Genomic DNA, 14269 nt, shown 5'->3' with positions numbered 1-14269 from the left:
GCTAATTTGAACCTTATCTTTGAGCGTTGTTTTTTAATTTTCAGTTACATCACAGATGTTTATAACATGACATCTAGGTATTTAGCCATTTAAAAGAAACTACAAGGGGCTTTACAGACGTGGCGACTGCAACTGGTACAGGGCCTAAGCCATAATTTAAAATTATATTGTGATTTTTATATGTATTTGTGTTTTATTTAATACTAAGTATGAGTTTCAACATTTTCAACTCAAGGAACTGAAATTAAGAGAAGAGACTCGGAAATTGGGTAAGATCAAGAGTCTGATGCAGATGGCGATGGCGGTATCGGTATTGGATAAGATATGCGTCGATATTCCTTGTCTTTCTTTGTGTCTCTGACTTGACTGCTACTAGCTCTGTACTCTATTCATTAGGTTTAATTTTATACACATGCTTTATTTTTGTATTAAAATAAATGATAAAAAACCTAACGACCAAAAAGAATAAAGAAAATATCTGATAGTCTTTAATACAACCCGTATATACGTAATGCGCAGCACAGGCAGGCAATTATGGTCGCGCGATAAGTGATAAAATAGCAGGCCGTCCCTATCGCACTATTTCTAAGTGCGATAGGGACGGCCTGATATTTTATCGTCTATCGCGTGACCATGCTTCCCGTACAGGCCTCTGAAGACCTGCAGGGCAATCATGGTCGCGCGATAAATGATAAAACATCGTGCCGTCCCTATCGCACTTACAAATAATGCGATAGGGACAGCCTGATGTTTTATCATTTATCACGCGACCATAATTGTCTGCCTGGAGGTATCGGCTTCACACGCGTCTTTGATTAATGTTTTGCAGAGATAGGCAGGCTGACGATTTTTTATCTAAATGTAGAAAAGTAACGCAAAATGAAGTGCAAAGTAATTTGAAATACACCTAGGTAAACAATCAACTGAGTAAGGAACGTTATCTACATATTTAGGTAAGTAAATTAAATTCACATGAGACATGAACAGAGGAGGAAAGCTAGATTACACGGATTTTATCTCTGTCTTCTTATAAGCGAACCTTTTTACAGTTTTAATTTTTCAAAGGAGGTCAGTAGTTAACTACAAACTCAAAATAACGCCCGTAAAAAAATTAAGGGTCACTGACCTTTCACAGTAAATTGAGGTAGTGTGAGTGAAGGGTGTTTGTGTGTGTAATGGGGTAATTTGACAGATTCTGAAAATTCTCCCTGCTCTACCCCCTCTTAAGTGGCAAGCTTCTATGGAATTTAGACCTTTATATGCCATAGCTGCCAACTTACATTAGTTAAACTCTCGGCTTCTTTCACCGTGACTAATAATTAATCCCTATCTCTGTCAGCGTCATGCTTTCCTGGTCCTCGACTAATGAATGAAGTCTACGCCACTTCATTTAATGACGGATCATTAGTGCGCGGTGATTTATTTAATGATGTGTCATTATGAGTCGTAAAGTTATTAATTGATTTATTACCATTTTACTGTGTAATTGGATTTAAGTTTAATTTGAGGTTTTGGCCTGTGAGGTAAGACGTAAACAGCGAAGGAAATTGAAATGAAACATGTTACATATTTTTAAAATTATTATATTGTAGGCAGGTACCTAGTTTTAAACAAGTAATTTAGTTGAAGTTGAATGTGTGACTAAATATGTACCTAGTGTTCGTGCCGGCTCTAGTATACATATTTCTAATAATAATAACAGGTTGCAGCTTATCAGTGAGTTATCGGTCTTATCTAGGTTACGATTATTTATGTAATAATAGGATCCTGTACCTGCATATTCATTTGCGTAATGTACATAAACGTATAATGTATGTATAGGTGGGTATAATACTTCTTAACTTAAATAATAGTATTTAATTAAATATCTACATTAAAATGAATGAATGTATGTTATAATACTTAAATCACAAATTCCATACAAGGAATATGCCCTACGTCTATTAAATTTTATGATAAGATTATCTAATGTGCAAGAAAGACAACGTTCCAAAGTTTATAAATAAATGATTACTTAGTAATGTTTTTAATTTAATATAATACAGAAAGAGATTAGTGGCAGATGTATTTCTCTCCGAAAATAAGTAAAAATGTAACTTCAGTAGAAGTGCCCCTTTAGGCTGTCTTTCCACTGAAGCGGAGGTAATAGACATGTGGGAATTAAATAATAGTATCACATCTTCACATTTCTTCTTCGTACCGCTGGAATACCGATGCTATTAGTTGATTCCCGTTTGTCTCCTAATTTAAACCTCAGCCTCAGTCTCCTAATTTAAACACAGCCTAATTGTACAATCAATATTTCAATAGTTAAGTATAAATGTTAATTCGTTATCGAGTCCTGAACCTAAAGATTCAACTGCATATATATCACAAATCACAACACTTGAAAGTCCTTAAGACGTCCCAGCAACAAGGACATCTATCTATCTCGTTCGCTACGCATTCATGTCTGGCGAGGGCGAGCGAGACGAACAACGCTAGGGGCCGTTGCCGTCCTCTTCTTCCCCGATCTGAAGGATGGCCTTCTGGATGATGCGCTTGAGTTTCTTGCGCGCGTCGTCTGAGCGGAGCGTGCGCAGCTCTGAGGCTACGAAGTCACCGAAAATCTAGATGAAAAAGAAAAGTATTGACAATGCTACTTACTTATCTAATTTTTCTTATCATTTTGGGTCGTATTTCTGAATCTCTAGTTTATTTAATTCCCAATACTTGCCACTCCACTTAAGTACCTGTGTGCGTAGCCGAATGGCCAAACGCTTTACGATTCTCTCACGATTCGTGAGCATTTCGTGAAGCGTTTGTGCATATGGCTACGCACACTATTTTGAGCAAGCAGAAATGATAACAATTTTACCTGACATTCATCAGACACATCCCTGGTTTCAGTCAAGGTGTCAGCCCCTCTGGCCTTGGGCATTCAGACTTGGGTTCTGATGAAGGAACTTTAGAAAAGGTAACAAATGATTGATTGTCTGCCCTCCTGATCGAAACCAGTTGCCAATGAGAGGGTTTTTTTTTTTTTTTTTTAAGGACTCCAACATAATCGGAGTTTTTTGTTATGCTAACGCTTTCATACCAGTTCTCGCAGTTATTCCTCATACGTGTCCTGATCATCTTTCTTGAAACCTGTGCTTGTTTTTATTGTGACAAGGGAAGAGTTAACACTCTTTGGTTTTTACAGATAAACTACTTACTTATATTACTACAATATACAGTGTTTATCTTATACATTACTTGTTTCTGTTGATTACTATTTTTATTAATTTAATACAATATTCTAAAAATTTTCCTTGCCCTGTCATTAACTGTGCTAAGTGGCTAGAAAGTTCCAGTTTGCGAATCGTTTTGTGCGCTGTTATCGCGTCGGGGAAAAACAGCTTCGTTGTCGAGGCTGTCTCTCCCGCTGTGTATCTCCGATTCCATTCGTCAAGCGTCGCCATACGGATGTTACGCTTGACGTATGAAACCGGACACCGATCGTAGTCGCGCTTTCGTTTGGAGTCTGCAGCGGCTCCCTTGGCTAGTTCGTCCGCCCTTTCGTTGCCTTCTAACCCCGCGTGTGCCTTTATCCAATGCAAAGCGACAGTTTTGCCTTGATGGGATATGGCTCTTATGTTATCCCTTGCTTCGACTGCTAAGGGGTGGAGGCAACTGTGGTTCTGTACAGTTTGCAGGGCTGCCATGGAGTCGCTGTAGACTCCAAACGTGTTTGCTTTGCTGCCTTTGATTTCCCTCGTTGCCACACACAGCGCCAGAAGCTCCGCCTGGTAGACCGTGCAAAACTTTGGTAGACACAGTTTTCGGGCTTTTGTCTCGGTGTCGCCTCGCCATATAGATAGTGCGGCTCCAACTCCGCCCCCGATCTTGCTACCATCTGTGTAAATCCGTATTTCATACTGACTGTGAGCGTTTACGTCATTTTGGTCCACCAGGCGTGTCACCGTGAGCCCCAAGCGTTCCGAGGGATAGGGCATTTGCGACGCTGGTTCCATTTTCTCCACCTCCCAGTCGCCTAATCCTGGCTGGGGCACACCCCGTTTGGCTTCATATAGAGAGGCCGCCTCACGGACTCGGAGGTCAAGAGGGAGTATCCCAGCCAGAACGAGCGCGGAGTTGAGGGAGACTGTGCGATACGCTTTACATAGTTTTTGTGCTATCCCCCGTTGGACTGTTGCAAGCTGTTTTTGGACGCTTATTTTTGTTGCGGCAGGGGCCCATACACTTGCAGCGTAAAGAATTATTGGTTCTACTGTAGCTGTGTAAATGGTCCTAATTACTTCGGGGTGGAGTCCCCAGCTTGCCTTAGCCGCTCTAGACAGCTGCTTGTGGATACCCGCTGCCTTTTTGCAGACGTTCGAGACATGTGCGTTAAAAGTTAGTTTGTCGTCTATGGTGACGCCTAGCATTTTAATTGCCTTAACCATCTCTATATTTACTCCGCCCATGCTCAGGCGAGGGGTGTCGTACTTTAATTTTCGTGTTATGACCATTGCGTTGGTCTTATGCGGCGCGAATTTCAGTTTATTCCTGACACCCCACTCCCGAGCATGTTCAAGTGCCGAGTTGGCCTTGGCCTCAATCTCCAACGCAGTATCTCCGTCGACTACAATTGCGACGTCGTCTGCGAACGCCTGGCAGTAATCTCCCTGCCTTGCAGGGACTTGAGTAAGGGATCCAGCAGCAGGTTCCACAGAATGGGCCCGGCTATCGACCCTTGAACGCAGCCTTTGCCGGTTTCCACACAATGCTGCTCACCCGCGTACCTCACAGTGACACTTCTGTTGTTGAGGTAGTCGTCCATTAGTTTCCTTAGACCGACGGGACAGTCCTCCTCAGCCAGTCGGATCTTAATGGCGGGCCACCAGGCGCTATCGAAGGCCCCCTCTATATCCAATGAGATCAGCGTGACGACTTTTTTCGCTTCTAGTTTTTTGCGAATACGCTGCATAAGGGTATAGAGGGAGTCCTCGGTGCTCCGTTGCGGCATAAATCCGTATTGACTGTTACTGGTCCTTGGTATGAGATGAGATTTTAATCTGGCAACTAGCATCTTCTCAAGGATTTTCCCCAGTATTGGAAGTAATCCGATCGGTCTGTAGGATTTGGGGTTTGTATAGTTTTCTTTTCCCGGTTTTCTGAGAGCCAACACTGTCGCCTCTTTCCAGCTTTTGGGGAAGCAATGGTACTGAAGGCACTTGTTTACCAGAGCGAGGATCAGTTCTGGGTGTCCGCGAATGGTATTGCAGCATATGTCTGCCGTAAAACCCTCCGCGCCTGGGGCTTTCTTCGGGTTGAAAGACTCACACGACCATATAAGTTCAGCCATCGTGAAAGGTGGCTCACAATATCCATTTTGTTCGCCGTCATTCACTAAGGCCGCCCTACGGCGAATTTGTCTATGCCATTCGTCGTCGCTGTCCGCAGAGTCCTCCGGGTAGAAGGTCTCTGCTAACAGCTTCGCTGAGTCTCTCGCGCCAAGGATTTCGCCGTTCTTTTCTAAAGGTGAGTCCTCCACTCTCTTTGTCACTCTACCTATGACTCTATAAATGCCCTCCCAGAGTCCTTCCTTGTCCTGTTTCTTGCAGAACTCCTTCCAACTCTCAACCTGTGCTTTTGCCGCTCGAGTCTCGTAGTCGTTTTTAGCTTCCAGATACTCGTTCAGGACCTTCTCCCGCCTTATTTGCGCTGCACATCGAATTCTTCGTTTCTTGGTTGCGACTGTTTTCTTCATCTCTTCGAGTTCGGTTGACCACCACGGTAGTGTAAGATTCTGCTTAGTTTTCCTCTCTGGTGTTCAATGGGCACGAAGTAAATGGAGAGAGGGTTGGCATTGGGTAGTACGAGTAAGTGCGGAGGTTTGACACAGCTACTCTGGTTGACTTAGGCCCACTTGCACCAACCACTTAACTGAGGGTTAGTGGGCTGTCATCTGTCAAATTCCATATAAAATGGAGGGTTAACCTTCGAGTTAATCCTCCATTTTCGTTGGTGCAAGTGGCCCTTAGGAGCTTTAGTCGTACTTGAGGTTTTGATAGAAGGTCCTTTAGACAGAGTAAGGAGCAGCAAGTGTAAAGGAGGACTTGGCTTGGCATTCATCAGCTCCCATCCTTGGTCTCAATCTAGGAGTGGGTTCTTCTGGCCACATGAGAGGGTTAGCAATGAGTGATTAGCGCGGGCCATTGATACCGGCACCCTAATTGGCCTAGGCGCTTCAGTCAGACTTGAGGTCTTGATGAAGATTCTTTAGCGGAAGTAAAAGATAGTCAGTGGCATGTGTACGAGGACTTACTTGGCACTCATCAGCCCCCATTCCTGGTCTCTACCTGGGTATCGGTTCCTCCGGCCACATGAGGGGGTTGGCACTAGGTGGTAAAGGGGGCTGACGCAGCTACTCTATGCAGTTTTGGAGTCTCGATGGGGCTTGAGGCTCTGATACCATCACCCTGCTTAGCTATGAGGCCTTAGACTTGAGGTTTTGATAGAAGGTAAGCTTTAGAAATAGTAAAAAGCAGCAAGTGTTAAGGAGGATTTAACTTACTTGGCATTCATCAGCTCCCATCCCTGGTCTTAATCTAGGAGTCGGTTCCTCCGGCCACATCAGGGGGTTGGCACTGGGAGGTAAGGGTGGGGGGGCTGACGCAGCTACTCTACGCAGTTTTGGGGTCTCGGTGGGGCTCGAGGCCTTTATGGAGTTTGCTCGGAGTGCGGCTCCGAATTCCATCTCCTCTTCGGCTTGGAATTCAGCCAGCTATGGAAGAACAGCTTTATTAAAACACTTTGTATGCTTAGGAGCAGATCTGCTTCCAATGTTCAATCGATCTTTTTTTATGATACCTGTGACCCTGTGACCTACGACTATGGCCTCTATGTACGTGCAAATTTTGTTCTTAAGCGCCAATGTTGTACCTTTTACTTGAAAATGTCACAAATGAACGAATAGGTACTTGGAGTTCTAGAAGAAACCATTGTACAGTTCAAAAACTGACACGGTACGGTACCTACTACGTTTTGCCTGTTGTTTTATATCGCTGTCTCATTTATTAATCGGCTTAATTTTTTTATGTGGGTTAACATCATCCAGCATACGCTTAGGTACTAGTGCAATAAGCTGGCACGAATCCTCACAGAAGTCAACACTTAAGTATTTACAGATGTGGTGCGAAAAGGGTTTCCTTCGTATTTTTCCAGAAACGTTCGTATTTGTCACGTTAGTTGAGTAAATGTCAGTACATCTTGTAGTGAGACTGGCTGAAATAATTAGCAATATTAGCATGACACGTTCGTACGTTTCCGTAACAACACGAAGGCAAATCTTTTCGTACACATCTGTACTTATCGTAATCATCATATCAGCCCTTTATCGCCCACTGCTGAGCATAGGCCCCTCTTCTAGTACGCCACTTGTCCCTGGTCTTGAGGTCCCGGTTCTTATCATAAAACAACTCTAAAGTTCAAAACCGGCCAAGAGCGTGTCGGGCCACGCTCAGGGTAGGGTTCCGTAGTTTTCCGTATTTTTCTCAAAAACTACTGAACCTATCAAGTTCAAAATAATTTTCCTAGAAATTCTTTATAAAGTTCTACTTTTGTGATTTTTTTCATATTTTTTAAACATATGGTTCAAAAGTTAGGGGGGGGGACACACTTTTTTTTCCTTGAGGAGCGATTATTTCCGAAAATATTAATATTATCAAAAAACGATTTTAGTAAACCCTTATTCATTTTAAAATACCTATCCAACAATATATCACACGTTGGGGTTGGATTAAAAAATAAATTCAGTCCCCACTTTACATGTAGGGGGGGTCCCTCAAAACATTTTTTTTTTCACTTTTTATTTTACCACTTTGTCGGCGTGATTGATATACATATCGGTACCAAATTTCAGCTTTATAGTGCTAACGGTTACTGAGATTATCCGAGGACGGACGGACGGACAGACAGACATGGCGAAACTATAAGGGTTCCTAGTTGACTACGGAACCCTAAAAACTGACACGGTGCTACCGTACCGTACTGCCTACTGTTTTATATCGCCTGTCTGATTTATTAATCGGCTCAAAGCAATGGGAACGGACAAACGATTCAATTTCTCCATAAACAGTTCTTATTACAACGACATAAATGTCAACGGGTGACACAACACTAACCGGATCGCCAAGTGGTTTGTTTACACTTCACTTTTGAATTAAACTGAGCTCTAACCTATTTGGTTAAGGTTGAGTTTAGTTTTGAGTATTTAATATTACCCTCTTTAATTTGGTTACGGTCGAGTGTCGGAGATAAATGGAAATTTATTTTGTCGAGCGAAGATGTTCGCGGGGTATTAGAGTGGTAGTAATTATTTTTAATTTTAATGAATTTTATATATGGGTTAAAATTTTTCATTACGTGTCTGGGGACTCTGGGGCTAATTTGTTATTTAATTTACAGCATTATTATACCTAAGATAAGTTCGGTTAGATTATGATTTTGCATTTAGGTGATTAAATCGAAATCAATTGGAAACGTTATGGGGTACCTACCACAAAGCAAAGTACCTAATAGGTAATACTAAGTTGTTGTGTTTCTTACGTATACATAATTGATTCTTAATTCATATTTTTTTTGAACTTTTGAAACATTTCAAATGACAACTTGTTACAATTTTATGTGGGAAGTATTTCGGACAATCGTTTTGGTGATTGGCGTGCATGTGACTTCATTTTACGTAAACCAATAAGCATGACCAATTTTCAAGGTCGTGTCAAAATATTATCGAAACTGTAACAAGTTTTAAAATCAGAATCGGCAGTATGATCTTTTTCGCCCCGAAACTCAAAGCTCATAAACCGTCAAAACAAAAGAGCAACAAACATACCGCTAGATTGACTCCATCCACATCGAGGGGGTTGCCCCCGGGGGGCGAGCGCAGGAAGCAAAGGGCATCGAAGTACTCCCACCCGCTCCCCGCCGCCCCGCGCTCCTCCCCGCACTGCCGCCGCTTAATCTTCCGCAGCTCGTTGTTGAACTGCGTCCTCAAGTTGTGTATCTTCCTACTTATCTCCTCAACCGTCGTCCCAAACATAAGCGCCAAATACTGCAACTTAGCCTGCCGCGCCGCCCTATCCTTATTCATAGGGTGCCTCGCGTCCCACAACTCCTTACAATCCCTCTCCATTATACCAATTAACTTCACAGTATTCTCCGAACTCCATTGCAACCTCGGTTCTACTTTAGAATTACTATAACTCTCGTTATCCGAATCTGGCTCCAATTTGAAGAACGTATCGCCTGAATCTGAATTGGAATCCATTGCGTTCGATAATGACGTTGTACAGTGGATAGCGCTCTAGCGAGACTGCTGGCGGGGGCCGAGAGCGGTGTCTAGAGGGCCGGCAACGTCGCTAGAGCGCGCGACGCGACGTTGCCATTCCACCGCCGCGCGCGGGGCGAGCGCCCATGCTAAAACGGCTAAACAGCTAACCACATTAGCAGTTCATGATTTACAATTATTATAATGCGTCAACTGTAAACAAGGTGACATTCCAATTTTAAATGTTGTTGCTTAGCAACCTTACGGTTGAATTTGGAAGAGTCAGGTCAAGTCAGTTAAAGCTGTTTGGTTTTGATAAGGGGATATTAGCGGGCCGTATTAACAAAGGAGCATCGGAATGGTTAGTCCGCTCTGTTTAAAGTCGGTTATGCAAACATGACATGAGTAATGAATGACGCTTGTTTTCAAACTTTGTGAAGGAATGTTGGTCAGTATCGGTAACTGAAGTTGGATCTACTGATTATGAACTAATACATACAATAATAACTTACTAATGTAAAACACCCTATAATGGACGGTGATGCCATTATGGACAAAATGAACACAAATCCTTAAAAATAAGTATATAAAATTAGTTTCTAAAAACTGACGGCATTGTACCATAAACAAGAGTCATAGTAAGCTTAATTCGGTTATTTCTGAAGGATTTGGCGGCAAGATAAATCATCATCAATAGTCATCAGTTTACTGAAAAAAATATCAAGACGAATTCTTAGTAAAGCAAGTTCATGTATAAAATAATAAAAAAATAATACTCGGTGTAAACTTAAATGAGTTTTACTTACTGCGTTAACCATGAGATAAGGTATAAAACATACTAGTTTGTTACTCCAATGATATAAAGATATATAGTGTTATTTTGCTAGTGTCCATAACTGGAACTGGAAAACTGCCTACCTCCTATGGTGGACAAGGAACAATTTACGAAACCAAAATTTACAAGAAATAATCCTATGTTAAAATAACCCAAACTAGTGAAATATCAAAAATAGGCAAAATTATGTCTTAAACTCTTCATGATTGGGTTTGTTACCTTACTTACGTAGGTACAATACACAAGGAAATCCGTCTCACGTAATTGATAAATAATAATAGTCCTTGAATTTGAAACACCCCTTGAGTTGCAGGCGTTCATATGTTAAAGTGACCGCTTTCCATCAGGCGAGGAGGTCCGTCGACGTGGTAAAAGAAAAATCAATCACTTATAATTTATCAAAAAGCGTGTTTCAAAAGGCTTCAAACTAGGTATTTCATTTAAAAGTCACGTTTTAAAACAGTTGTTGTATGGAAACAATTCAAATAATTATGCACTTCGGCTTCGCACTAAACAAAAACATAGTGATGTTTACAAGTAGGACGGCAGGCGAACGCCGTCGCTTAATCATCTCTTAATAGATCCTATTATGGCCCCGTTATTAAATCCTATTATTATTGATATTACAGAAAGCTACATAAAATGAGGGCTGTCAACCATCGGCCCCTATATCGGTGGTGTCGATATATGGGCGATTAACGGAGATGTTATCATTCGTGAGTTGTTATGTTTGTCAGGGGTGGTAGAAAGAGCTCACACGTCTTTATCAGATACTAGCTTTTGCCCGCGGCTTCGCTCGTGTTAGAAAGAGACAAAAAGTAGACTACGTCACTCTCCATCCCTTCAACTACATATCTCCACTTAAAAAATCACGTCAATTCGTCGCTCCGTTTTGCCGTGAATGACGGACAAACAAGCAGACACACACACTTTCCCATTTATAATACATATTACATAGTATGGATTTTAGTTTTATACATTGTAATAATTAGATGAATGATAACCGTGAATTCAACTTTCATTGTAAATAATTGTTAGCGAAAGTAGTATCTATGTATGTTTTAATTTATAAGTACGTGTTTGTTTTAAATTACGGGACATTTTCTGCTGGGGGGCATTTCAACAATGGGTCATGGATGCCTAGCATTGGGTCATTAAATATGGTTGCCAAGAGTGTAATCTATTTACAAATAACAAATGTGTAATCTATTTACAAATAACAAATAATTCATCAAAAAGTCAGGTTCCACCGAGATTTGAACTCGGATCGCTGGATTCAGAGTCCAGAGTGCTCACCATTACACCATGGAACCGGTTAATTGTCTATCAAATTACTTAAGGACTAATATTATTATAAACTAAAGAAATATGCCAATTGTGCAAACACTTATTGTTCTTGTGCAATAAATCATTATTTTGACACTATTTAAATAATAATAATGCAGTAAAATTATTGTCATGAGCTATCATCGGTTCCATGGTGTAATGGTGAGCACTCTGGACTTTGAATCCAGCGATCCGAGTTCAAATCTCGGTGGAACCTGACTTTTTGAGTTTTGAAACTTTTTGAAAGTCAGTTTTAGTTATTTCCTACGGCGATTGAGCGTTCCGCTCTATGGTGTTCCCACATTGGCTGTTGTGAGTGTTATATTTTTAACCCCCGACGCAAAAAAGACGGGGTGTTATAAGTTTGACGTGTCTGTCTGTCTGTCTGTGTGTGTGTCTGTCTGTGGCATTGTAGCTCCCGAACGGATGAACGGATTAAGATTTCGTTTTTTTTTGTCTGAAAGCTGAGTTAATCGGGAGTGTTCTTAGCCATGTTTCATGGAAATCTGTCTACTATGTCGCGGTCGGGGGTTTTTCAAAATTTTAATTTTGTGGTTAGGTTATTGTTGCGTATATTAATTAGTAGTGTGTGACCAGGACAGCGTGATGGCATTGACATTGCGGACTCCAGTGATTCCATCAAAAATAAATCCCCTATAATATAACTCAGGGTAAAAACTTTCATACTCTTACTTATCATCATCATCCTTGCGTTATCCCGGCATTTGCCACTGCTCATGGGAGCTTGGGGTCCGCTTTGACAAATAATCCTAACATTTGGCGTAGGCACTAGTTTTACGAAACCGACTGCCATCTGACCGTCCTACCCGAAGGGTAACTAGGCCTTATTGGTTGAATTAGTCCGGCTTCCTCACGATGTTTTCTTACACCGAAAAGCAACTAGCAAATATCAAATGACATTTCGCACGTAAGTTCCGAAAACTCATTGGTACCTAAGAGACGGGGTTCGAACAGTTCGAACCCGTGACCTCCGGAATGAAAGTCGCACGCTCTTATAGTATGAATTTTCTGAGATGAACTTTTCGGTTTTGCCCTAATCTGTTAAACAAAGGCCTTTGTTTCTATTATTCGCGGCGGTTAGCTCTCGTTTCCACAGCACGTGCTAAAGTATCAGTGTAGTTAAAAAGCAACTATCATAATAGCAATAAGGTTCAAATTTATTAAACAGTTTGCAGTGTGCAGGTAACTTTTTTTGGAGATGACAAAACGTGTTATCTCCGAAAGGGCTTTTTATGGATTTGAACCTTATTGCTATCATGATAGTTGCTTTTTAACTACACTGGTTATAGCACGTGCCGTTTAAACTGGAGCTAACCGCCGCGAATAATAGAAACAAAGGCCTTTGTTTAACAGATTAGGGCAAAAGCGAAAAGTTCATCTCGGAAAATTCATACTATACCGCTAGGCCACCAGCGCTTCTTCTTACTCTTACTATCAAAATCAATAAATTCTACACACTTCCAAAACTGGAATTTTCCATAAACAAACAACGCCACATTAGTATTCTAGGGGGAGGGCGCCCCATTGTTTATTTATTAACCAATTGGGGCAGGTCGGGATCGCCGCTAATTGCCTGTTGTGGTCGTTAATAACTAATGGATACAGTGCTGATACCGATAAAAGTAGAAATAGTAATAGTGGAACTTAAAAATTCTTAGTACTGATTTTTTAAATCATTATGTTGATTTATACCTAAAGCGCTTTAAAATTTTATACCAATGCCACCCTTATATAAAAGCAAAAACATATATAACTTCGTATAGACAGATAAAGTATAAGAAAAAAACGTTTCAGTACCATACAGAAAAATGTACGGTGGTCTAGATGGCAATACACCTTTGGGGTACGCTCAGCTAGATGGCGCTAATATCAATTTGACATTTTAAAGCATAGCAAGCTAAGAATATGGGCCAAATTGTCAAAACAGAGGTTCAAAAGTTTTAAGCCTGTATCAAGATATGACAGTGATTACACATTTTACTTCGACAGTAACTCTCTAGAATACTCGATCCTCTTTGTATAAAAGTTAAGATTCTATAAAATCATGGGGTAATTTCGAAAGTCGTCTAATTTCGAAAAAGTCACATAAAAAATTGTATGCTTCTAAATTACCCCAATGACCTAAAGAAGCCCCGACTCCTCAGAGAATTCTACTGATTTTGCCGTGGTCATCACTTAAGATTATGAAGAAGAGTGTTAAGAAATGGTTCATTCAGTCATAATCACAAGCGTCACTTTATCACTTAGTAGGTGTGATAGTGATATTGTGCGTATTCACTATAAACATTTTTGTTTCGCAACATAGTTCATAAGGTACAGCGGGGCAAATGTCGACTGGGGGCAAATATAACTAGTCGGTTATATATGGTAGGCGTGTTCAGTGCATTTAGTGTAGGTAATCATGGAAAAAATGGACTAGTTACAATTGCCCCCCCCCCCCTCCCCCAGTCGAGATTTGCCCGCTGTACTTTAAACATTGTTTCTCAAAAACTGTGTGGTATAAATTACGAACCATTGTTTAAAAGTTATGTTTCGAAACAAAAATGTTTATACCTAGTAAATACGATACGCATCTCGTGTTTGATCCGCACTTTTGTCTTAAAAGTGCGTGCGTGAGTGCATTTTAAAAGTACCTAACTGTAACCATGGTAACGAGTTCTAAGAAATTATTAATTCAGTCATAATCATAAACATCACTGTTGTATTGTATTTAATTGTATCACTATTGCACCAACCACTTAACTCAGGGTTAGTGTGCTGTCAACAGTCAAATTTTATATGAAATTGTGGGT

At 40.9% G+C, this 14269-nt stretch overlaps 1 protein-coding gene and 2 non-coding genes across 3 annotated transcripts; 1 reads left to right on the top strand and 2 right to left on the bottom strand.

The window, feature by feature from the left end:
- Positions 1–1567: 1567 nt before the first annotated feature.
- LOC125228256 lies at positions 1568–9324 on the bottom strand. The gene is made up of 3 exons (XM_048132754.1): positions 8861–9324; positions 6542–6751; positions 1568–2609 (listed from the first exon to the last, which is right to left on the bottom strand). The coding sequence occupies exons 1-3, from the start codon at positions 9293–9295 to the stop codon at positions 2481–2483; spliced, it is 774 nt and encodes a 257-aa protein (XP_047988711.1). The 5' UTR covers positions 9296–9324; the 3' UTR covers positions 1568–2480.
- A 2047-nt stretch (positions 9325–11371) lies between these two features.
- Trnaq-cug lies at positions 11372–11443 on the bottom strand. The gene has a single exon. It is a non-coding gene; the product is annotated as a tRNA-Gln (tRNA).
- A 158-nt stretch (positions 11444–11601) lies between these two features.
- On the top strand, positions 11602–11673 carry Trnaq-uug. Its single transcript has one exon. It is a non-coding gene; the product is annotated as a tRNA-Gln (tRNA).
- Positions 11674–14269: the final 2596 nt, after the last annotated feature.

The sequence above is a fragment of the Leguminivora glycinivorella genome, chromosome 7 (genome assembly GCF_023078275.1).
Source record: "Leguminivora glycinivorella isolate SPB_JAAS2020 chromosome 7, LegGlyc_1.1, whole genome shotgun sequence".
Taxonomy (NCBI): Eukaryota; Metazoa; Arthropoda; class Insecta; order Lepidoptera; family Tortricidae; genus Leguminivora; species Leguminivora glycinivorella.
This window is presented reverse-complemented; position numbering and strand designations above follow the sequence as displayed.

Bases quoted from the DNA above. Each gene is read 5' to 3' on its own strand.
- LOC125228256 (XM_048132754.1), bottom strand. From the start codon at position 9,295: ATGGATTCCAATTCAGATTCAGGCGATACGTTCTTCAAATTGGAGCCA. The intron at 6,752-8,860 runs GTATGTTTGTTG...GTTCTTCCATAG, and splicing joins TGGATGGAGTCAATCTAGCG to CTGGCTGAATTCCAAGCCGA. The intron at 2,610-6,541 runs GTAAGTTAAATC...TTTTTCATCTAG, and splicing joins TGGGAGCTGATGAATGCCAA to ATTTTCGGTGACTTCGTAGC.